Raw genomic sequence first — 25,857 nt, forward strand, 5'->3', positions numbered from 1 at the left:
ATACCAAATAATGATACAAATTGAGCAAAAACAAGAGGCTTAACCTTTGACATGCAATTCTGATTCTTTTTTATTTTAGGCAAATCAGTTTACTGTTTCAAACTCTGTAAACTGAAATGTTCTATTAGTATCCAGAAAACTGACAATGTATATACCTTCTTAGACATTAAAACACACACAACCTATGTACGCTTAACTATAAATGGGTTTTAATTTTTTTCTCAATTGTTATCAAGGAGGAAATGAATCAAATTCTCAAAATAAAGTGGCAAAATAAAAAGATCTTCTGGAATTAGATAGTGATGATAGTTACACAATTTTACGAATATACTAAAAACCACTAAACTGTACACTTTAAAAGGGTGAATTATTGGATACAAATCTACAGATTAAAACATATAACAAAAGAGTAAATTTTATGATATGTGAATAACAAACTAATTTAAACATGTGTTCAGATCTGCAGGCCTGTATTTAAATAGCAAGTATAAACCAGGTATTGGGTAAATCTTAGCACTGTTACTGGGTAAAATCTATACCCATATAATACCTTATTAACAAGATTCATTGTAAACCTTATGTTTTGTCTTTTTTCCGAAGGGGGGAAAAATAATAGCAAACAGACTGCTTTCCTATTGTAGCAGTTGCACATAAACGTCTGCCAGATTATTGGAAAACAACTTCAAGAGGAGAGGGACAAACAAATACTTCCATAATTCCAGGTATTCTATTCTTCTGGATGACTTAAACACAACCGCTGCAAACAATGGGTAAATTATAAGGAGAAAATTCAATCCAGTAATACATTGATTAAAAGAATCAATAACCTGCTTTAAGAAAATAAAGCTAGAGGATGATAATCATTAAAAAAAGAAAATACTTGAACTTACTAGGGTTAAAGGTAGAATATACTGAAACTCAATTTAATGGAAGATGTTAAAAGTAATCAATTTTGGAATAACTAGGGGTAGATTAATTGAGACATGGAATAACAGCTGCTAAAAGAAAACAAATTTGGTGATACATCACTCCAACAACGAAGTCCTGGGAATCCTAAGAAGAGATAACTTTATATATTTTTGAACAAAAATACATTTTAAATGGCAATCTGAGACCACAGCAAAGACTTTTTTCAATGGAGTAATGGAAGAAGAAATGAAGGTCAGATGAATGCCCTTAAGATTCAGGTTTAAGACTTTGTTTCAGAAAATCACTCTGAAGAAAGGGGAGAAAGAACTTTAAGCAAATGTAATTAAGGAGATGGGCATTTCGAACTGCAGTACTTGCCTGTAATGCTTACACACCAAGGCTTAAAACGCCAAGCAAGAATAACATTGTCAGGTTCCTTGGCAGTGGGAATGACCAACCATGGTAGAGAGGGGGAAGGAAGAGCAAGCAAAACAAGATTACAGACAGAGCAGGTCTTCATTCCTACACGAGTAATTCTCAACCTTTGGTCTGCATTCATACTTTGCACACGTATAACACAATCTCCACAGCAAATCTCTCATTACACATAGAGATTCTCAACAGGAAAATCACTAACTTAGAATGTTTGCTGGAGTCTTTAGAAAGCAAAGATCAACTTATTCAGTAACAAATGCATGCTTTATTCTCATATTCACAAAACGGACACCTCAACTAAGAAACATCTAACAGTTGGGGAACGATAGAAGAGGAAATAAAAACTAACTGACTTTTTAACAGATCATAATTTTTGGTCATATCTGCAGGTCAATATTACGTAATATTGCACAATAAATTCATTTTTAAACTTATGTTTCCACTTTAGGATGATGTATGTAAAATCGTAAAACTATGTCTAAATACTAGATGCAATCTTTTCAAAATTAAAAAAACTTATTGACAAGAGACTATTTTTCCTATATTATATATAACAATGTAGAAATTTTTTTAAGTTCGAATAATGCAGCAAGAACCAGTCCTACTTGTCAGACATAAACACCAGGAAGCAGAATTTTTATATTTACATGTAAACACATTTTCATATATAAATGACATTATGTTACATACTGGTATTGCACCATGAAATTTTTCATGTCAATATATGATGTTGATTATCTAGTACTTACATAACATTTACTCTATAAACACTTTAAGAATATGAATTCACTTAATTTTCACAACAACACTAAGAGATAGGTAATATTATAATCCCAATTTTATAGATAAGAATTCAGGTATGAAAAGATTAAGTAAACATCCCAAGATCACACAGCAAGTAAGTGGCAGAGCCAGGATTCAAACCCAGACCAACTGGCTCCACAGTTCATACTACGCCAGAGAATTGGGTTTAGAGGGGAGAGAAACATGTCTGGTTTCAAGGAAAGTGTGGGGAGACACAAAATGGTTCATATAAAGGTTTAAGCATTTTTGTTGAGAATTAAGGCATGGACAAGACAGTTATGGGGAAGGGAGGCATGGAGACCAAAAATAATAGCATGAATAAAAGCATGATATTAGAAAACAAGCGATGTATTCAGGAATTATTGACTGGTTTCATTTTGACTACAGCATCAAGATAACATGCAGGGAGAAACTGAAGGCAGATACAGCTGTTAAGTAAGGTTGCCTAAGCATGGAGAACCTCAATCACCCATGCTGAGGAGTCTGAAATTACTATTAGATCTGAAATTACTATTAGATCTGGTTAGCATTTTGCAAATTACAATTTTAAAATAACTATAAACAATACTAGAAGGAGAAATGAATTCAGGTTCAACTAACAGTTATGAAAATGGACTTACATATGATTAGATCTTCTTCCTCTATTTGTTTTCTTTCCTATGACTGGAGTGCCAAAATGCTCAGGGTTGGTGAGTGGGAGCTGGTCTAATGTCTGTGGGTAAGAACATAAACCCATCAAAAAATTACCACTTTGCAAGTGCCTTCTTTGCTTTAAATCAAATCAATTTAAGAATATGCTCAGATTTTGAAATTAAACTCTCCCCCCAGGGAAGCTAAAACACAGCTTTCCTAAAGATAGAAAATTCTAGTTTCAAAGATATTAGAATAAAGATGAATGAGCTCATTGCTGGAAAAAAAAAAAGTGAAAAGAAATTTGGCTGCTCTCTCTAGATTCATTCCCTATGTGAAGGTTGATAGGTTATCTAAGAATGATTACAATACAAAACAAACACAGCTCAGTGGAAAGACAGATGTGAGAATTAAGAAATCTATTTGTAAGGTTAGGGCCAACTGCAGCTCCAGTATTAATTTGTACATAGGGAATCATAATCCATAAAATAAAATTAATAAGTAAAATAAACAAAATTAATTATGAAGATAAAGCATCGACTGCATGAACAAAAAGCCTCCGAGTAAGTTATATTACTACTCTGCAAACATTTTCTGCAATAAACCTTTTTTAATAAAATGTAACATTAATTTTACTTAATTTTTAAATTACATTTTATTTCTACATTTGAATTTTTTCCTTTCCTACATTTTCTTAAGATTTTCCAGTTTCTATTCCTTTCCTCATCCTAAGAAGAATCTTTCCTGTTATAAATGATTTCACAAACACCAGAGCAACTAGAGATTCCCAAGACAACTGCCCAGATAAAAAAAAGTGAGGAACTATTTAAGACAAAGAGATTTCTTAAAGTTACAAACCAGGGTGGTATAACAGAGAGTATCCATCAACTTAGAATTAAAGAGCAGGCATCTAAACTAACTAATGTAATATGTAAAAAGAAATATTTAGGCCGGGCGCGGTGGCTCACGCCTGTAATCCCAACACTTTGGGAGGCCGAGGCAGGCGGATCACGAGGTCAGGAAATCGAGACCATCCTGGCGAACACGGTGAAACCCCATCTCTATTAAAAATATAAAAAAATTAGCCAGGTGTGGTGGCGGGCACCTGTAGTCCCAGCTGCTCGGGAGGCTGAGGCAGGAGAATGGTGTGAGCCTTGGAGGCATAGGCTGCAGTGAGCCAAGATTGCGCCACTGCACTCCAGCCTGGGCAACAGAGCGAGACTCTGTCTCAAAAAAAAAAAAAAAAAGAAAAAAGAAATATTTAACTTTTTAACAATTCAGACAATTTTGTTATAACTACAATGAACTAAAATGTGAAAAGATGAACCATATTAACAAATCTTTTTTACATAATTCATTAGAATATATGTAAATGTGTTTAAGGTACATAGATGTATGTATCTAACAACAAACAATATGATCAAGAAAAAAGGTACTAGCCATAAAAGATTAACTAAAGATTGATTCCTTCAAAAGACTGACAAAAATCATAACTTTCATAATCCTCATCAGGCAAAAAATCTAATCTTTTAAATTTAGTTTGTACAGAACCTAATCCTATCCTTATGAACCTTAAATCAGGCATTTAAAAAATATTATTTGGGCTGGGCGTGGTGGCTCACACCTATAATCCCAGAACTCTGGGAGGCCGAGGCAGGCGGATCACCTGAGATGGGGAATTGGAGACCAGCCTGACCAACATGGAGACTCCTCTCTACTAAAAATACAAAATTAGGCCGGGCGCGGTGGCTCACGCCTGTAATCCCAGCATTTTGGGAGGCCGAGGCGGGCGGATCACAAGGTCAGGAGATCGAGACCATCCTGGCTAACACGGTGAAACCCCGTCTCTACTAAAAATACAAAAAATTAGCCGGGCGCGGTGGCGGGCGCCTGTAGTCCAGCTACTCGGGAGGCTGAGGCAGGAGAATGGCGTGAACCTGGGAGGCGGAGCTTTCAGTGAGCCGAAATTGCGCCACTGCACTCCAGCCTGGGGCACAGAGTGAGACTCCGGCTCAAAAAAAAAAAAAAAATTAGCCCGGCGTGGTGGCAGGCGCCTGTAATCCCAGCTACTCGGGAGGCTGAAGCAGGAGAATCGCTTGAACCTGGGAGGCAGAGGTTGCGATGAGCCAAGATTGCACCATTGCACTCCAGCCTGGGCAACAAGAGCAAAATTCCATCTCAAAAAAAAACAAAAAAAAATTATTTGGATGCAAAAGTTGTCCTAAACTCAATATATACCAAGCAGAAACTCTTTTTATTCTGTCACTTTATCATTCAGACTGGAGTGCAGTGGCATGATCACTGATCACTGCAGCCTCAAGCTCCTGGGCTCAAGCAATCCTTCCACCTCAGCCTCCCAAGTAGCTGGGACCACAGGTGTGCACTACCACACCCAGCTAATTTTTATATTTTTTTGTAGAGATGGGCTTTTGCAATGTTGTCCAGGCTGATCTCAAACTCCTGGGCTCAAGCCATCTGCCCAACTCTGCCTCCCAAACATCTGGGATTACAGGCACAAGCCACCACACCCGGCCCAGAAAATCTAGATGTTGTCTGTCATTAACTCCTATGGTGAAAATTTCTACGTAATCTGAAATACTATTTTGGTAATACTGTATCACTATAGAGTATTACTAAATGACTATATATGGTAAACAGGGAAAACAAATTAATCTGCATTCACTTTCTGCCAGGCAAACAGATGGATTAAATGTATGCTGTCCCCACAAAAAATTAAGGTTGCTCTCTTGAAAGCAGAAAAGAGAGAGAGAGAGAGATTTATATTACACACTGTGATTTCTATTTTAAGTATCTGTTAGTCATTTCACTTGCTACAGGAAAGAAAATTTCTAAAGAGTTGTTTAAGAATAACACATAGTAATCTTCAAATAAGAGACCACAGACTCTCCCCTAGTATGTAACAAGAAGAAACCTAAGAAGCAGTATCTCTGTCCCTGCCTCAATGTCCAGGAAAGCAGGGGCATGTTTACTTCAAGGGACTGAAAAGACCTGGGGGGAGGGTAGAATTTGTCCCATCTTATACCTAAAGAGTAAAAACCAGAGGCTCCTGAAAGCTGTATTAAAGGCACATAGAAAACTACACAGGCCTAGAGGGAAAGAGTCTATGGCCCTATTACCTAAAATGGGCTGCAGAAAATATGGAACTGGGATTTTACCTGAACTTCTCTAGAGTTTTCAATTGCACGTAGTAAATACAAAGAAAGAATACTAGATAATTGGCCAGGCGTGGTGGCTCACGCCTGTAATCCTAGCACTTTGGGAGGCCAAGGTAGGAGGATCACTTGAGGCTAGGAGTTCAAGACCAGCCCGGCCGACATGGCGAAACCCCATCTCTACTAAAAATACAAAAATTAGTCGGGCGTGCTTGTGCACGCTTGTAGTCCCAGATGCTCAAGAGGCTGAGGCATGAGAATTGCTTGAACCTGGGAGGCAGAGGCTACAGTAAGCCAAGATCATGCCAGCCACTACACTCCAGTCTGGGCGACAGAACAAGACTGTCTCCAAAAAAAAAAAACAGATGATGAATCCACTTTTGTATAAAACTCAAAGTATCAATGGTCTTTAGAAATACCTAAACTGTCCTACAGATGTTAAGCAGCAGGTAACACACTCACTAAGCTGGTTATGGCTAAAACCAGTGGCTTCAGTGTTGGAATTTAAACTCACTGAGGTTGGGCGCGGTAGCTCAAGCCTGTAATCCCAGCACTTTGGGAGGCCGGGGCGGGTGGATCACGAGGTCAGGAGATCAAAACCATCCTGGCTAAAACGGTGAAACCCCATCTCTACTAAATCTAAAAATACAAAAAAATTAGCCAGGCGTGGGGGCAGGTGCCTGTAGTCCCAGCTACTCGGGAGGCTGAGGCAGGAGAATGGCGTGAACCCGGGAGGCGGAGCTTGCAGTGAGCTGAGATGGCGCCACTGCACTCCAGCCTGGGCAACAGAGTGAGACGCCATCTCAAAAAATAAAATAAAACAAAACAAAACAAAACAAAACAAAATTAAATTAAATTATTAAAAAAATAAACTGACTGAAGTGCAATTGTGATCTCTTTCCACGAATCTTGAATTTCAGTGTTTATGAACTGGGATTAATTTCAGTAGTTTATTAAACGGGATTAGTGACCCAAAATACTGACAGTATGAAGTGGCTTTCCTCTTAAAGGACAATGTTATGACTACTACTGCTAATACTCTGAATGGTCTTTCAAAAACATTAAAACTTTTAAAACAATATGAAAAATACCAAATAAAGAGAAAAGAACATACAGATGGTAGATTAAATTCCCCTACTGGGGTACACTCTGGACCACATCTTCATAGGGCTTACGACACTTAAATCTTAAAATATGTTTGATTGTTTGATTAATGCTTTTTCTCCTCCAACAGACGGTAAGTATCCAACGATAAGTTCCATGTTTACATGACTTGGCTTACCCTTTGTCCCGGTACCTAGCACTACACAGCTCCTGGCACATCAGAGGGGAGGTAAAGATTCACACACCAGTATTCTAATTTCCTTCTAGCAAAACAAAAATCAAAAGTACACACCTGCACAGACACACTAAAACTGAATCTCCTTGAAGAGATGAAGGATACACAGCCACTTGTTCATATTACCTTCAGCATTTAACCTACAACTATCTTATGAACCATTCCAACTCAAAATTATCCTGGTTAAAAAAAGCAGTATTTTGGCTGTTTCTCTAGACTAAAAAAATAAAATGCAGACCTTCAGTTAACAGGAGAAAAACCACATCTTCAAGTCCTCATACTCACTGACTGTACAGAAATGAAATTAAAATAATTCCACAAACTCAGGGAGAATTCTGTACTTTATCACTATACTTGTCCCAAAGCTGTCTGTATTTACTATATGTCAACCTTCAGTTTATTCCACACATATTTGTTGAAGGCTTTTGTGTAGAAATTGCTAGGAAAAGGGGGGCCTATCAAGTGAGGAATAAAAGGATATTCCCCTAAAACAGCTTAAAATCTTACAGCGAAAATGAGAAAAGTTAAAAAAAAAAAAAAAAAAAAGACTCTAAAACAAGAATAAGCAAGAGAAGTGCAAAAGGACCAAAAGATAAAGAGATCCAATTTGGGTAGAGAGCTCACAAAAGACATCATGGAGGAGAAAGCATTTATAATGGCCTTCAACATAAGTGAGATTCCAACAAGAGGAAAGGAGTCAATAAAGTATGGACCGTAGTCTGAAGATACCAAGCAGTCTAATAAGGCAGAAGTACAGGGAAGTGGTTGAATATGAGACTAAAGGGATAGGCTGGAATTACAATACAGAGAACCTGTCCCAAATTCTAAATTTAAGTGGGAATTCAATCATTAAGAGAAGCAAAAATTTTTCAAAACAAAAACATGAAGTCTAATAGGTTAATAAGGAATATTAAAATATCCCCAAAGAAACACTATTCCAAATACTGACTAGAAAAAAGAAATAGCCTGGCCACACTGTGCATCAATGAATATCTGTAGACTGGATTAGATAACATGACACCATTCAGAGTAACATCTATCTTTTAAATTCTGAATTGCAAGCCAGTTAGTTACAAAACTTTGTGAACCCTCCGTTCTTACTAACATCTTTCAATTTAAGGATATGGCTTTGGTGCTAGAAAGTGCTGGTTAGAAAAACAGCTCTAGCTATCCATTTCTTAATCTGAAAGCTGGGGATAATAATAGTAACTACCTCATAATGTTGCAAATGCAATAATGTATGTAAAGCACTTAGCAAAGTCCCTGGCAATTATAAGCACCTCCTCTATTCATCCAACTAACACTTATGAAGTTCATACTCAGTATCAGGCACTGTTACAGCAACTAGGAACAAAGCCCTAAAGAAGATTGTATACAAAGTCCCTGCCCCTGTGACACATTCTAGTGAGGAAAGCAGACAATAAATAATTATGTACTCATATTTCAATGTTAGGGAATAAGAGCTAAATCAATCTAAAAGGATGATAGGGAATGGAAGGGACAATTTTAGGAAGGTCAGTCAGGCAAGAGGAGAGGGTATAATAATATCAGTTAATAGCAGTAGCGGTAGTTAAAGACTGTTGTATCAATACGTCCTTTATGGCAAGGATCAAGTAGATCACAAATCAGAAATCTGCTTTCTAGTTATTTACAAATTTTAAATCTATTTAAAAACTGCCTAAAGATAATAATTAAAGCCCATTGTATTTTACCTGTGGACAAATACTAAAACACTTTACATAGACAAAAAAGAAGACAGAACCTGGTGCTCAAACACAGGACCTTAAACAGCTTTCACAGATTACATCATAATGGTACTGTGTATTAATGAACTTTCCTGATTAGGAAGTACATCGACTGAGTTGAGAAAACAAAAATTTATTCCTCCCAGTAAAAAATATTAAGACATGTTCATTTGTTAAATGATGACTTACTTCACTTTCAGCAAAATGCCTCTCTCCTTTCAGGCACAGTGAAGATCGTCTCAGTGTCTTCTCATCTCCATCATCGAAAACTATGAGAGGGAGTAAAAATGGAAGCCACTGAAGGATTTTTTCAAAGATCAAAGAGATGATATGTATTATAATTTTCTGAGTGCAAATAGATATACTATTTAAGACTATATTTGGAATTCAATTCACATTTTATGTTTTCTAGTAACTTCAAATATAGTTATTAAAGTAACTTATCCAATTTCTAGTGAAACGGAAACAACATATATGAAATAAAAACATCTTGTCTAAAACAGGACATACCAAATAAAAATAAGAAGCTGGTATTTCAAGAGGAAACCACTTAAATGCTAATTAACTCTTCTCAAAATGGTAAAGAAAAGCCAGGTTTTCCTACTGACAGATATTGACAGATTTACCTAAGAAAGCTTACAAATTTATGCAGTCAGACTGCCCCTTCAAAAAAATAACTGTATTTTCATTATTTAAAGTAGGGTTTCTCGCGCTTAGCACTGTCACTAGTGACATACTGCACCAGAAAATTCTCTGTTGTGGTAGGCTTGTCCTGTGCACTGCAGGATATTGAGCAGCACTCCTGGCCTCTACCCACTAGATGCCAGTAGCACCCCCTTCCCAGCTGTGACAAACTAAAATGTCTCCAGGCATTGCCAAATGTTCCCTGAGGGGTAAATTCATCCCAGTTGAAAACTACTGACTTGAAATACTAACATGTCTACGAAAAGGTGATGGAAGTGTTAAGCAACTTGATTGCAGTAATTATTTCACAATATATTTGCATATCAGATCATCATGTTACATATACATTTACATGATTTTGTCAATTATATCTCAATAACATAGGGGACAATTTTTAATAAAGTACTTAAAACACCCCAGCAAAACCACCATAAGTTAACAGATATAGAATGTATGACTATTTTTGTATTATATGCATAAATTTGTGATATACATAAATCATTTGGGGATATGCTACATTACTTAGAAATCATGGGAAGACAGTAACTGTTTTAAATAATGTTACCAGATCTCGATTTTAGAAATTACAGTTTCTGCCTACCTTATTAAAATTAGATTCTCTTTTCTTTTTCTGATGCTCAACAGGATCTCACATTTATTGAGAAATGATTAATGATTAAAAGAAAGGCAATGCCCTTTCCTCACTGGCTGAACTAAAATTAGATTCTTGTATGTTACGTAACAACTTACATTATGTGAGACTGGATAAATAATTTTCAGTACATCTTTAAATGATGTAACTAAAATACACAACATAAGTGTCACATTTAGTAGACTATTACAACCAATCACCATCTATACTCACTACACAGAATTGCTCACAGTCTTCTCACTTACATAAAGTCAAATATTTCCTTATGCCTCAAAATCAAATAATTTTCCCTCTGTTTTCACCAGGTTTTATTCTCACACCAAAAAAGTAAAAACAAAACTCACCTATTCTATCTGAAAGTTCTATCAAACTCTGAAATCACCAAACATATTACTAGGTGTTTACTGTCATCTCTGAGGTCATTGAACGGTACGAATTGTTACCTTTAATAAATAATACTGGAATAAATGGCTATCAATCTAGGACAAATAGTTTTTAATCATTATTTTAGAACACTGGAAAAAATACATACTACTCTAGGTGAAATAAAAATCTATTTGTAGAACAAAAATAAAAATAAGTAAAAGTTAAAAAATTAGAATACATTAGAAAATAGATTTATAACACTGATGAAAGGCTTTCTTAAGATTCAAAACTAAAATTACAAAATAAAAGGTGACCATACAACAACTAACTACATGAAAATTAAAAGCAGAGACAAGAATAAAGCAACAGGAGAAACATATGTGTAACTGAAGTAGTAAACAGTTAATATCCAAAATATATAAAGAACACATGTCCTAAAAATAGTAAAAAGATAAATCATCTCAAGAGAAAAAGGGAAAGAATAAAAGAGCCAGCAACTCAAAACAGAGAAAACACAAATGAAATTATGTTCCTTTCAATAAACATGAAAAGATGTTCCATCTCACTAGCAATCATGGGAAGAGCATATTGAAACAAGACTGAGATATTACTTCATGTCCAAATTAGCAAAAATTTTTTTAAAATGACATAAAATCTGACAAGGACTGAGAAAACAGTATCGTTTAGGAAGGCGGTTTGCATTAACTAATGAAGTTTTTAGAGTATATTTTTCTTCAACCTCTGTTTCTTAGTATGTACACTAAAGAAGTATTAGGATACAATAGGTATCCTAATTAAGTACCTAATTAGGTACAAAAAACATTCAATCCAGCATTTATTTTAATAGTAAGAAAACTGGTAACCTCATCAGTAAGAAAAAATAAACTAGCATATCAACTATTATAAAATATACTACTACTTTGTTTCCTGCTGGGAGCCATCTATATATACACAGTTAAAAGAAATTTCTGTTATAAAACAACATGAATATCCTTAACATTACTGAACTATAAACTTAAAAATAGGTAAGATGGGGAAAAAAAGAAATTTCTCTAAGATATACTTTGAAGTAAAAAAAAAGCTAGAATTCCAATTGCATAATATATACATTAAATAATTTCAATTTTGGTTATATACACATACATATACTTTGGAAATAAATTTTTAAAAGATGTGGAAAGATAAAATCTAGTAACAGTAATAATATCTAGGGTATTAAGAAGTGAATCCAGGAAATTCCATTTTATTCGTATTAAGTTTTCCCTGTGTAACTAAAAATACATTTTTAAAAGAAAATTTATTTTCTTACCTACAGTGTACCAACTCGCATCTGTTAGTTTATTGATAACAGCTTCCTGATACGCACCATCAAGATTCTTCACTTCCACAATAGCTCCTACCTAAAGTATTTTTAACATGTTAGAAAAACTTTTAAAAGGTAAATGAACAAACCAAAACCTGGGTTTTCCTTTCAATTGAGTGCATGATGGTGAAGAGTAAAATGATTACTGACTTCATTTAAAAGTGCCAGCACTTTGGGGGGCTGAGGTGGGTGGATCACTTGAGGTCAGGAGTTAAAGACCAGCCTGGCCAACATGGTGAAACCCCGTCTTTACCAAAAATACAAAAATTGGGCAGGCGTGGTGGCAGGTGCCTGTAATTCCAACTACCCAGGAGGCTGAGTCAGGAGAATTGCTTGAACCTGGGAGGTGGAGGTTGCAGTGAGCCGAGATCGTGCCACCGCACTCCAGCCTAGGTGACAGAGCGAGACTCGGCCTCAAAAAAAAAAAAAAAAAGTGCCAGCAGTTTTACCCACCAATATTTTTGTACCATCAGTGAAAATGTTAATGTAGTAACAAAGGTAAATAATTCCTAAGTACTATTATAAAGTTTTACCTTTACAACCCCCTAAAAGAGTCCTAGGAACCGCCAGGGTCGGTAGATTACACTGTGAGTACCACCATCTGTGAAACTGACTGTCCTTACCCCGTATTTCCACCCTTCTTTCAAGGAACCTCAGGAAGGAGGTTTAAATTTAAAAATTGCTCTGGGGTTTCCTTTTGGCCCTGAACCAGCCAAAGAGCACACAGTGGTTTACCCACACATTCTCTTTTAGTTTTCTCATTGGCAAAAAGTAAAACAGCATTTATTTCACTTGCCAATGAGGAAAAATGAATGCAAAGAAATAAAACTCTCCAGCTGTTAGTATGAAGGCTGATGACCCTTAAAAGATTTCATTTGCCAGTAGTGGCTCCAAAGAAGTAAGAGCTCTGATTTTTGGTTTTCTAACTTTCTCACTTTTCAGATCATCATCGAACTGACATCACTAATCCCTAGTTCATCATCTATTAATTTTGGAAAATCCATCATTTTAGTAAAGGAAATATCGTGGATTAACTAAATAAATGTAGTCAATGCTTCTTTGATGCTCATTTTATTTCTGAATAAACTGTTTGGTTTTACTACCATATCAAGTATTATTTAATATTAAATCTTTTTTGTAAGAGGCAGCATCTCATGCTATCCCCAAGTGCAGTGTGCACAATCATAACTTATTGCAACCTTGAACTCCTGGCCTCAAGCTATCCTCCCGCCTCAGCCTCCTTAGTCGCTGAGATTAAGTCTATTTTTTCTATTAGTCTTTTTAGAGAAAATTACATCTTGAGTTTATCAAATCAATAATGAAATGGCCAATGAATTAAAAGAAAATTACCAAGTATAATTATTTTTTCCCAAACAATCATTAGAATTAACAACGAATACATGAATTACCTTTAGTGGGCCCTTTATGTGGTCATCCTGAACTTCCACTGTTGAAGAATCATGTCTAAATGTCACCTAGAGATTATAAGTTTAATTAGCCACCAAAAATAAACCAAGCAACACAAGCTCATCAATGCACCAATTATTCATTTGTATTAAAAGAAATATAAAATAATAGCTGCCTAGTTTATACAACATCCCAATTCCTAAGTAGATTAACTAAAACAAAAAATTATTTACAAACAACTGTCCAGACCATATCTCAGCTTTCAAAAATAAAAGTCATCAATGATAGCACACCTAAATTATTAGATGTTCCACATGTCATTCTTTTTCCTTTTTTTTTTTTTTTTACTTTTTTCTTTTTTTGATACACAATCTCACCCTGTCGCTTAGGTTGGAAAGCCATAGCGCAATCTTGGCTCACTGCAACCTCCACCTCAGGGTTCAAGTGATTCTCCTGCCTCAACCTTTCAAGTAGCTAGGATTACAGGCACCTACCACCAGGCCGACTAATTTTTGTATTTTTAATAGAGACAGGGTTTCACCACGTTGGCCAGGCTGGTCTCAAACTCCTAAACTCAAGTGATCCGCCTGCCTCGACCTACCAGAGTGCTGGGATTACAGGTATGAGCCACCACGGCCGCTCCCACATATCATTCTTTATTTCAAAACTATCAGTTATTAATTTAGTTGTAAAATTGCTTTTCCTAAGAAATGAGAAAGAAAGATGTGGGGATTTTAGGCTATTAGGTATTATATCATTTTGTGAAGGCCTACCTTAATAATAAACAGTAGCAGCAAACACTTACTGAGATCTGAGCATCAGTCTCTAGTACCAAACATTTCATCTTCACGACAACCCTATTAGGTAGGTATGATTGTTCCCATTTTGTTGATAAGAAAACTGAGAAACAGGTCAGGTGTGGTGGCTCATCCCTGTAATCCCAGCACTTTGGGAGGCCAAGGCAGGTGATCACCTGAGATCAGGAGATGGGACCAGCCTGGCTAACATGGTGAATCCCCATCTCTACTAAAAATACAAAAATGAGCCAGGCATGGTGGCACACGCCTGTTAATCCCAGCTACTCCGGAGGCTGACGCAGGAGAATCGCTTGAACCAGGAAGATGGAGGTTGCAGGGAGCCGAGATTGCATCACTGCACTCCAGCCTGGGGGACAGAGTGAGACTCTGTCTCAAAAACAAAACAAATAACAACAACAACAAAAAAAAACCCCAGAAAGTATAAGTACCTAGTCCAAGATCACTGAACCAGACATGGTGGAGCTATATTTAAAGTCTTGTTCCAGAACTTTACTGTACTCTACATCATTACAGAAATCAGAGAATGGGAAGCCAGATGTGAAAAGATTAAGTTAAAATAATGAGTCCAAATTTAAATATTTAATTAGCTGGTGAAAAACAAGATAGCTTCCACTACTCAGTATAGAAAACAGTTGTTTTCCCTATAAGGTTAAGAGTTTTTTATAGGGATTGAATCATTAACAGGGTCTTTATCAGGTTTATGTGATAATTATTTTAGGTAACAGGCAGGCTCACTCACAAACCAGCTATGAAAGGAGATGCCTTATACCCACAGCATCCCAGGCATTTCTGTGTCATACAAAAGCATTATCACACTTTATTTAAATCACACGTTTAGGTACCTGTGCCCTTCACTTAAACTATAAGCTACTTACAGATGGGGACTAGGTCTTAACACTAGAGTTTCACCTTTAGCTAGAGCTTAGCACATAGTAAATGTTCAATAAATGAAAACAGGTAGTAAAAATGTATCAACAAATTTGTTAAAAATATATTAACTTTGAAGCATACACAAATTAAACATGTTAAGAAATATATCCCAATATCTACTGACAAAATCACGGAATTAAAAACAATTTCTCGGCCGGGCGCGGTGGCTCAAGCCTGTAATCCCAGCACTTTGGGAGGCCGAGACGGGCAGATCACGAGGTCAGGAGATCGAGACCATCCTGGCTAACACGGTGAAACCCCGTCTCTACTAAAAATACAAAAAATTAGCCGGGTGAGGTGGCGGGCGCCTGTAGTCCCGGCTACTCAGGAGGCTGAGGCAGGAGAATGGCGTAAACCCAGGAGGCGGAGCCTGCAGTGAGCTGCGATCTGGCCACTGCACCCCAACCTGGGCGACAGAGCCAGAATCCGTCTCAAAAAAAAAAAAAAAAATTTCTTTTTCCTTGTGTATGTGTTTTAACGGACATCACCTCCACAGAAACAAATTTTTAGGGCAGCCAAAAAAATTAAAAATAAGCTTTAGATATTCATTACTTATAAGGCACAAGGTACTCTGTGCTATCAATAGAGGTGGTAGAATCCAGTAAGAGTTTTGTTTCTTTCATTTACAGCAAGAAATGGCAGGACCCATACATGTCCTTTTCCTAGTTCATTCATTAGACAGGAAATGTGCAGCTAAGGGTGCGAGTTGGGGCTTAAATTCAGCCTTTGCTTTGTGGGCCAAAGCATGGGTCCTGGAGTGACACAGTTCCTGTCCAAAAAGAGTATCTTTTCCAGCTGGCACAAACTTGCTATCTGCAAGCCAAGTGCTGCTAAGGAGGCTTTCCACCAGGAGGGAGGGCTTTTGTCTACTTCACACAAAGGTGATACATGTGCTACCAGTAGTCCTGAAAAAGTACAAAAATTGGTAAAAGGCTTTCTCTTCATCTGCAGGATAGTACCGGCAAAAAACAGTGCTCGGGGAACACCAGTGTGTGAAGCCAGAACAGGAAATGCACATAGTATAAAAGCACCAACCACCAAGCATGTGGAAAATGAAGGTAGGGTGGGACCAAGACTAGCCCTCTACTGGTTTATAGTTAATTTAAAGGCCTTATCACAATGGTTCCTAACCAGGAATGCAAATTAGAATCACCCAGGTAGCTTTTCCAACACATCCACACATAAAGAATACACGCACAGTAAAAGCTCCAGAAGAGACTGATACCCTACATAGAAGTACAACACCTCTACAGCCTATGTAATTGGTGAAATAAAAACCAATGGTTTAAAAAGTATCTGCTAATCTAGATTATAAATTCCTTGAGGACAGATCAGGTCAGTTTCATCCTAATATCCCCATCCTCCTTCCCACCTAAAAGTTCCCTGCAAAAGGTTTGTCACTCAATAAATTATTGACAAATGAATAAATGTCTATATACAAGTTCACTTGTCTGGCATTTTTCAAGGCTGATAATTTATTAAAATGGAAGCAATGACATTCCTTTTTTCTACATTAAGACAAAACTCAAGTACTTTAGAAAGATGTTTCAAAAAAGGCAGAGCGTAAGGAGTCAATAACTAGATGTACCTTATTTCACCGTTATCTAGGGCACCATCAATTACAAGTCACATTCCAATTTTATGGCTGAAATAGAGGGGGGGGAACGCCTTAAAACTGATGAACTACGGTAGTTTCAATTCTGCCATGAATTTGGCATAATGGCCTTGGAGAAATCACTAACCCTCTCTGAGCCTCATTTTTCTTGTAATAAAATGAAACAATTAAACTAGATGACTTCTAAGTTCTTTTCCAGCTCTAAAACACTATACAAACAATAAGATGTCTATAGTGAAATGGCATTCAAAATACCAACTGTGATAATCTAATTTCATTCCAATTATAATACTTTTAAAATAACAAAAAAAGCTTTGTTTTGAGGTACTTTTACAACCTTCACTCATAGAAACTTATTTTGTAGAAAAATAATTCTTAAATACACTCACCAAATAAAAGTTTAAATATTAAATGCTGAACATATAATTTATAAAATCTATAAATACTGTACCTTGACTTTGACAAGTCTTTTTGCTGTCTTGATCTTGGCTTCACAAAAGGCTCCTCTGTATTTAGCACTCACATCAGTGCCCACTGTCAAATAGGGAGGCTCATCAAGGGCCTAAAAATGCAAAGAAATATAATTAGATTTAAACTCTCTAATTCTTTCTCACAATCAGACCTCAGAATAGTGAGCCTAATCCTGTTAAGCTATAACAGTTATAAATGTGAAATGTATGTTAACAAGACCAATCTATAAAATACTGTAAATTAAAAAACAAGTAAAATGTTTATCATAAAGACTATTTAAATGTACATCATATAAAATATAAAGGTATCTTATTTCCATTAAATACATATGGTCCATGATATAAATTAGATCACTCACAAGTATGCCCCTCTAGTCACTCAATTCATTCAAATATTTATTTATTCTATGACCACTTAAAGAAAAGGGACCATTGGCCAAAAGGCAGATCTTTAAAACTAAAATTCGGGGGGGAGTAGGGGGGAACAAACTCTTCTAATATTTAGGCTCTATCTTAGCAGTCACCCAAATTCAGAATACCTCTGTTATATCTCTATCTAGAAAAGTCTAAGGTAGTATAGTGTAGGGCCTGGTATGGTGGCTCCTGCCTATGATCCCAGAACTTTGGAAGGCCAAGGCTGGAGGGTCACTTGAGTCTAGGAGTTTGAGACCACCCCAAGCAACATAGGGAGAACTCGTATCTACAAAATAAAAAAATAAAAATTAGCTGGCTGTGGTGCCATGCGCCTGTACTCCTAGCTACTTGGGAGACTGAAGTGGGAGGACTGCTTGAGCCCAAGAGGTCGAGACTGGAATGAACTGTGATCGTGCCACTGAACTCTAGCCTGGGTCACAGAGTGAGACCCTGTCTCAAAAAAGCAAACAAAAAATAATGTAGTATAGCATATAAGGGAGAAAAATAAGTGTATTTAAACTACTAGTGAAAACTATATGAAGAAATTCAATCTGGAAAGTCTCAAAACTTTGAAACCAAAATATCTCAAATGCTTTAATAGGAGGGGTTCGCTGGATATTTAGTCTTCTACCTTAACTAATATTTATGTTTCTTCAGTTGTGATTTAGTTTTTAATAGCTGCTCTCACGTTTTACAATCAGGTACATTTCTATATCTGTATTTCTAAGGAGTTCTTCTGCTTATATTAATTCCACAGCCAAAGGAAAATCATGTAAGTAGCTTTTTCCAAAGTGCTTTATAAGAAGTACTAACATCCCAGGACGTTCCACCAAAAGGAAAGGAGGCAGGAGTTGGGGGAAATTCAGTATATTGAATGAATTACTTCTCTGCCTCAACTTTGGAGATTCATAAATGTAAACTAAAAGATCTGAGAAACCCTCTAATAGAGAAAAAGATTACATTTTAACATTTCCCAATCTACTTGTCCAAAGAACTCTTTCTTTTCTCTTGACATCTATTAACATCCTACAGAAATTCCATAGAATATAAAGTGAGAAATGCTGTTACGAGTAATAATTAAAGAATCAATTTCATTTAGATTTTAAAACAAATTCTCCCCTAAAGGTTGTGGCTATCATACAGAGTCATCTCTCTCCCAAAGAAAGGGAACGACAGTCTAGCACTGTAACAGAAGCGCCCACAATTGCATCAGGCCTCCACAGCGGCCGCCCGGCTCACAGCCCATGTATTTCATAAAAAGGAAACTCAAAACATGCCAGTTATGCAATTTTTAAAATCAACTTAGGAAAATGCCTATTCATCAGTTCATTGATACCATAATAGGAATATACCCTCACAGAAAGATAATCATTTCTGTACTAATACTTTTTAATTGTTTTATATTGTTAACTACGACTTAATAACTTTACATTGCTGTTGTACCTACTGAATAAATGCATTTCTACTTTACCTACCTGTCTTAGGTCTCTTAAAATATCATTTTCCCTGGCCAAAATTATGGTTACATTCCAGGCATACTAGTGGCTTTATTTTAGCAAGAATATGAAAGGAGACTCACAGCACTTTGCTCCAAAATCATAAAAATGGCCACGCATTGGAGGTCACACCTGTAAACCCAGCAATTTGGGAGGCCGAAGCAGGAGGACTGCTTGAGCCCAGGAGCCCAAGCAACATAGCAAGATCCTATCTCAATTACTTAAAAAAAAAAAAACTTTTATTATAAGGATGGGAAGATTATGTACAGCCCAAGTGATAATGAATGTGTTTGTTAATGTAACTGTGGTAATCATAAAACGTGCATCAATTCATCATGTTGCACATACTGAATATGTTCAAGCTTTACTTGTCAATTAAATATTTTTTAAAATGTTTTAAAGAGAGAAAAAAAATTTAAGGAAATTTCAATTCACTCTGTGGTTCAACTGGTACTGGGTATTACTGCTATAAAAACCCAAATGATAGGGCAGTCTTCATGACCACAGGCTCATAATTTTCCACAATTTGCAACCTCCTCTATTAACGCATTCTGCCATACTAGTCAGTAAAATTTTATTTTGAGAGGCAAACAGTATAGTTAAAAATAAAATTGATGAGGAAACTGAAATTATGAAACATAGAAGAGAACAATAAATCAACTAAAAGTTGCACATTTGTACCTACTGAGGAACATATAAATATTTAGGAATTGATACACTTTAAAATTTTTAATAGATAATTCTGAACAAAAATAGGGTATAGAACAGTAACATCTTCAGACTATTAGTATTCAGAAACCCATTTGCATATTCTTTTCATTAACATTCACAGACACTAGCAACATTTCAACTACAGCAAACTGTAGATTTGCTTATTGGGCAAATTTATTAAAGCTGAACTTGAGAAAGGGGATTTCCACCCCGCAAACTAAGCCCATTGCACATCTTCAACAATATAAAAATCCATGTTGACAGAAGAAGGGTATTAATTACTTCAAATTATTGTGGGGCAAATCATGCTTTTGAAGGGTAATATTTTCTTTCCTTCATGCTAGAACACATGAAAAGGAATTACAAGGCATATAAAGAAAATGCCTTTAGAAAGACTTGCAGAGGGAGGGCTGGGCGCGGGGCTCACGCCTGTAATCCCACCACTTTGGGAGGCCGAGGCGGGCGAATCATGAGGTCAGGAGATGGAGACCATCCTGGCTAACACGGTGAAACCCCATCTCTATCAAAAAAAAAAATTAGCCAGGATGGTCTTGATCTCCTGACCTCATGATCCGCCCGTCTCGGCCTCCCAAAGTGCTGGGATTACAGGCTTGAGCCACCGCGCCTGGCCAATAATTTGAATCTTACACATAATTGTTTAGCAAGCCTATGTCAAAGCATTGACATTACAAAGGTGGACAGAATGGGAACCTTTGAGACATATATAATCATCTAGAATGAAACTATCGAACTATTTTTAAATGCCAACCAAAATATGAATGAGACTTTAACACAGAAACCCAAATCAAATCTGTAACTGAGGTGGTCAGATTTGAGTATGTAATTTTAGGTGGGCATAAGGTGTCACTCTATCATTAGTTTAACATGAGGTAATGGAGCAGACTGATTAATAGCACAGGCTTTCAAAGCAGAGAGGCAAGGTCCTAATCCAAGCTCTACTCCTTACACCAACTAGATGAGTTTTTGTAGGCTACTGAACCTCTCTAAGCTTCAGCTGCCACATCAAAAAAACAGAGTCAATATTAGAAAGCACTCCATTGTGATGTCTGAGGTAGTCAGCTAGGAAGTTATAATATTATGAAACACTTCATGTGGACAAACAAGTCATTTTATCATAGAAATTCAGATTTGGTTCCCTTCCTTATTTCTTAATATTCAAGGGGCAAAACCACATTTTGGCTGGGCAAGGTGGCTCATGCCTGTAATCCCAGCACTTTGCGGGGCCAAGGCAGGTGGATTAACTGAAAGTCAAGAGTTCGAGACCAGCCTGGCCAACATGGGGAAACCCCATCTCTACTTAAAATATAAAAATTTAGCCAGATGTGGTGGCGGGTGCCTGTAATCCCAGCTACACGGGAGGCTGAAGCAGGAGAACTGCTTGATCTCAGGAGGCGGAGGTTGCAGTGAGCCGAGATCGTGCCATTTCACTCCAGCCTGGGCGACAAGAGGGAAACTTCATCTCAAAAATAAATAAATAAATAAATAATAAAAATAAAAAACACTTTAGGCTGGGCACGGTGGCTCATGCCTATAATCCCAGCACTTTGGGAGGCTGAGGGTGGATCACGAGGTCAGGCATTCAAGACCAGCCTGACCAACATCGTGAAACTCCCTCTCTACTAAAAATACAAAACATTAGCTGGGTGTGGTGGCGGGCACCTGCAATCCCAGCTACTCGGAAGGCTGAAGCAGGAGAATCACTTGAACCTGGGAGGTGGAGATTGCAGTGAGCCAAGACTGTGCCACTGCACTCCAGCCCAGGCGACAGTGTGAGACTCCGTCTCAAAAAAAAAAAAAAAAGTCAGCATAATACAGTAATTAAGAGTACGGGTTCCCAAGCCAAGCACAGTGGCTCACACCTGTAACCCCAGCACTTTGGGAGGCCTAAGAGGGAGGACTGCTTGAGCCCAGGAGTCCAAAACCAGACTGGGCAACATGGCAAAACCCTATTTTTACTAAAAATACAAAAATTAGCCAAGCATGGTGGCACCTGCTGGTAGTCCTGACTATGAGGGAGGCTACGGTGGGAGGACCACTTGAGCCCGAAAGGCTGAGGTTGCAGTGAGCAGAGATGGCGCCACTGCACTCCAGCCTGGGCGACATTGAGACCTTGTCTCAAAAAAAAAAAGAAAAGAAAAAAAAGGGTATACGTTCCTAAACTAGATGCCTAGGTTCAAATCTATCCCTTAGTAGTGAGATGCCCTTGGGCTAAGCCACTTAGCTTAAGGCCTCAGCATACAATAACAGTTCTGTCACAAGGATGAGGAGTAAGATGGTACACATAAAATGCTTAGAAGAGGGCCCAACACACATTGCCAAATAAAGGCAATTATTTTTACTTTACAACCTGGGAGGCAATTGCTAAAAAAAAAAAAAGTTTAGGTCTATATACAAATGGGTTAAATCATAAAAATATTCCCATATAAATAGAGCAGATGCCAATGTAATTGTGTATAAATTGTGTATATATGTGGGGGATGAGGAGTTCCTTTAAAATATTTTCTCCCTCATTCAATCCAGACATGAAGTAATCATGTTGAATTCTAGCGGCAAGAGAATGAATCTTAAATCTTTGTGGGGATGCTCCATAACAAAGTGTATCACGACCCCTTAGTGTACCAAGACTGCACCAGTATTTTGAGGCTAATTTACTTTGGTTCAATTGAGAGACATACAAAGGATTATGTCGGCAGGTTAACTAAGATTCTTTTGACCAAGACCAACCCTGGAAAGTATGCATGTCTATCTATACGTAGCCAGAAAACAAACAACTCTTGCCTTTTCTTTTTGCTCTGCTTCTCTAATTCTGATCAATAGTATGGATCATCTCAGAGGCTAAAATAAGATGTTTTTATGTAGCACCTCCATGCCAAAAAGGAAATTAAACTACTAAATTATCATCCCTTTCTTGAACAAACAGAACAGTTTTCTGGTTGTCAAGGCAACAGCTACCTCATAGTTTTCCAGCATTGCTTAAATAATTATTTTCCTAGCCAGTCTACAAAATGTCCTAACTGGCACCTAAAAACCACTGAATTCCATGGGAACACTAAAAAGCATAAGCCATTTTAAAATTAGCTATTAGTGGATAATAATCCTTCAAGATGCCAAAATGCCAAGGAAGCATAGAAGTGCACAAATGAATCAACAGTAATCTCTAATGTGTCTCTGGGCTGCAGCATATAAAACACATAAATTAAGTTTTAGAAAGACAATAGTTAAATCTTCAAATGGCTGGCTAACACTGACACTGACTAGGAAATATTCAATTATTTGAGATGTTTTTTAAAAAGCAAAACATGCTAGATGACATTTTATTGAGGTAGTTTCTTTTAAAAAGTAAGGGATTCAAACTGGTTACAGTGCCAATGTAGCCAAAAGAATCAGAAAACAAGAGTATTAAATTTGATCATAAAAACCATCAGTAGGCTGGGTGCAGTGGCTCACGCCTATAGTCCCAGCACTTTGGGAGACCAAGGTGTGTGGATTGTTTGAGCTCAGGAGTTCGAGACCAGCCTGGGTAACAGGGTGAAACCCCGTCTCTACCAGAAATACAAAAATTAGCCAGGCATAGTGGCATACGTGTATGGTCCCAACCACTAGGGAGGCTGAGGTGGGAGGATTGCTAGAGCTCAGGAAGTGGAGGCTGCAGTGAGCCATGATTGCAACACGGCACTCCAGTCTTGACAGAGCAAGTCTGTCAAAAAACAAAACATTTATATACTAAAGGGTGTACCATTTAAAAAGCAAGCTTAAAATACACCATTTGGTTGGGGGGAATATAAAAACAATGAATACATCGAGGAAATGAAGAAAACCATGGCCGGGCGTGGTGGCTCACACCTGTAATCCTAGCACTTTGGGAGGCAAGGTGGGCGGCTCACGAGGTCAAGAGATCGAGACCACCCTGGCTAAAACGGTGAAACCCGTCTCTACTAAAAATACAAAAAATTAGCCAGCCATGGTGGCGGGCGCCTGTAGTCCCAGCTACTCGGGAGGCTGAGGTAGGAGAATGGTGTGAACCCGGGAGGCGGAGCTTGCAGTGAGCCGAGATCGCGCCACTGTACTCCAGCCTGGGCAACAAAGCAAGACTCAGTCTCAAAAAAAAAAAGAAAAAAGAAAAAAGAAAACCATGCAATATAACTTCAAAATATTCTCTGGGGCCATTTCTTCTCTCCCTTTTCATGTGGCACTAAGGACATGGATTTGTTGTGAAGGGGTAAAGGTTGAAGAGGCACAAGGACAGAAGCTGAATATACAAGGCAGTGAAGAGGAGGCCTGGGGGAACCACACAGAGGTACAGTCCTGTGGCTGAGGACATGGGTGAGAGCTGAATAGGGAGAGAGGAGATGAGCAGCAAGGCTGGAAGATCCATTACCCGGACCAAATAAATAAACAGACTAATCAAATAAGTAAATACACTGAATATAGTGGGGGCCATGTTTTTCACTCCAAAGAAGTTAAAATAGAAGGAAGGGAGTGATCTCGGCTCACTGCAACCTCTGCCTCCCAGGTTCAAGCGATTCTCCTGCCTCAGCCTCCCAAGTAGCTGGTATTACAGGCACTCTCCACCATGCCCAGCTAATTAGTAGAGACGGGGTTTCGACATGTTGGTCAGGCTGGTCTCGAACTCCTGACCTCGTGATCCACCCCCGCCTTGGCCCACATCTTGATTTCTAAATAACTCTCTCCATTAAAAGGTATTAGGATCCTTAAAAAAATGGTTGATTTCGGCCAGGCGCGGTGGCTCAAGCCTGTAATCCCAGCACTTTGGGAGGCCGAGACGGGCGGATCACAAGGTCAGGAGATCGAGACCATCCTGGCTAACCCGGTGAAACCCCGTCTCTACTAAAAAATACAAAAAACTAGCCAGGCGAGGTGGCGGGCGCCTGTAGTCCCAGCTACTCTGGAGGCTGAGGCAGGAGAATGGCGTGAACCCGGGAGGCGGAGCTTGCAGTGAGCTGAGATCCGGCCACTGCACTCCAGCCTGGGCGACAGAGCGAGACTCCGTCTCAAAAAAAAAGAAAAAAAAGAAAAATGGTTGATTTCAAGGTTGGACAGAGAAAAGCTCAAGAAGAATCTGAAACATCTTGTGTCAGAAAGTAAAGAAATGGTGCGACTAATGATAGGGACATTTCAAAGGGACAGAGAAAGCATCTTGAAGGGGTTTTCCTCTTACTGGCCAAATGGGGGAAAGTTTGAGCATTAAAATAAATATTATTTGTTCTATTATCTCCTTAGGGATATATCAACTTAAGATCTGTGTATTCCACAGTAAATTAATTATATCTCACTTTAAAAAGTTGGTAACAAATTACAATTCATTCAGTAAAAATGAAATCCATGAATCCATATTGACAAGAATGAATGAATTAATGAATGTTTTAAAATGTAGAAAAGATAAAGTTTTTCCTTATACTAAACTGTTAACAACTGTAACAGAACTGATAGAGAATCAACGTTTGGCAACCATCATAAAGGTAGCTGATTCAGAGAGTTATCAAAAGATGCTAAGCTGGACAGGTGGTTTGATGAACAGAATATTCGCATCATCTTTGAATACTACTGAATTATTTTTAGTGGTGTAATTGTGTGACGTTATGCACTGTAGTATCTAAAGAGCAACCTTTCTGTGGTATATCTGCCAAGAGTAACTGGAAATGAGAAAAAGATAGACAGACCAAAAAGTTGAAGTTATTCTGTTCTATTTATTAGGAATTACACACTGGAGTACAATGCGTGACAGAACATCGTGTTTTAAGCTTGCTCTTAAAAAGTTTGAAGATGATAATGAGTACATATGTATACATATATGTATACAACACATATTATATGAGTATGTATATATATATAGATATATACATACATATACAAA

General features: G+C 37.6%; 1 protein-coding gene across 4 annotated transcripts in view; it reads right to left on the reverse strand.

Annotated features, from left to right (window-relative positions):
• ARID4B (AT-rich interaction domain 4B) overlaps positions 1 to 25,857 on the reverse strand; it is a 164,108-nt gene that overhangs the window by 79,513 nt on the left and 58,738 nt on the right. For all 4 annotated transcript variants that reach the window (XM_031659592.1, XM_021931540.2, XM_031659585.1 and 1 more), the window contains exons 3-7: positions 17,322 to 17,432; positions 13,510 to 13,575; positions 12,047 to 12,137; positions 9,225 to 9,304; positions 2,769 to 2,860 (exon numbers count right to left, since the gene is read on the reverse strand). In XM_031659592.1, the coding sequence (XP_031515452.1) occupies positions 2,769 to 2,860; positions 9,225 to 9,304; positions 12,047 to 12,137; positions 13,510 to 13,575; positions 17,322 to 17,432 (440 nt within the window). The remainder of the gene's footprint in view (positions 1 to 2,768; positions 2,861 to 9,224; positions 9,305 to 12,046; positions 12,138 to 13,509; positions 13,576 to 17,321; positions 17,433 to 25,857) is intronic.

Source organism: Papio anubis, chromosome 1 (assembly GCF_008728515.1).
Source record: "Papio anubis isolate 15944 chromosome 1, Panubis1.0, whole genome shotgun sequence".
Classification (NCBI taxonomy): Eukaryota; Metazoa; Chordata; class Mammalia; order Primates; family Cercopithecidae; genus Papio; species Papio anubis.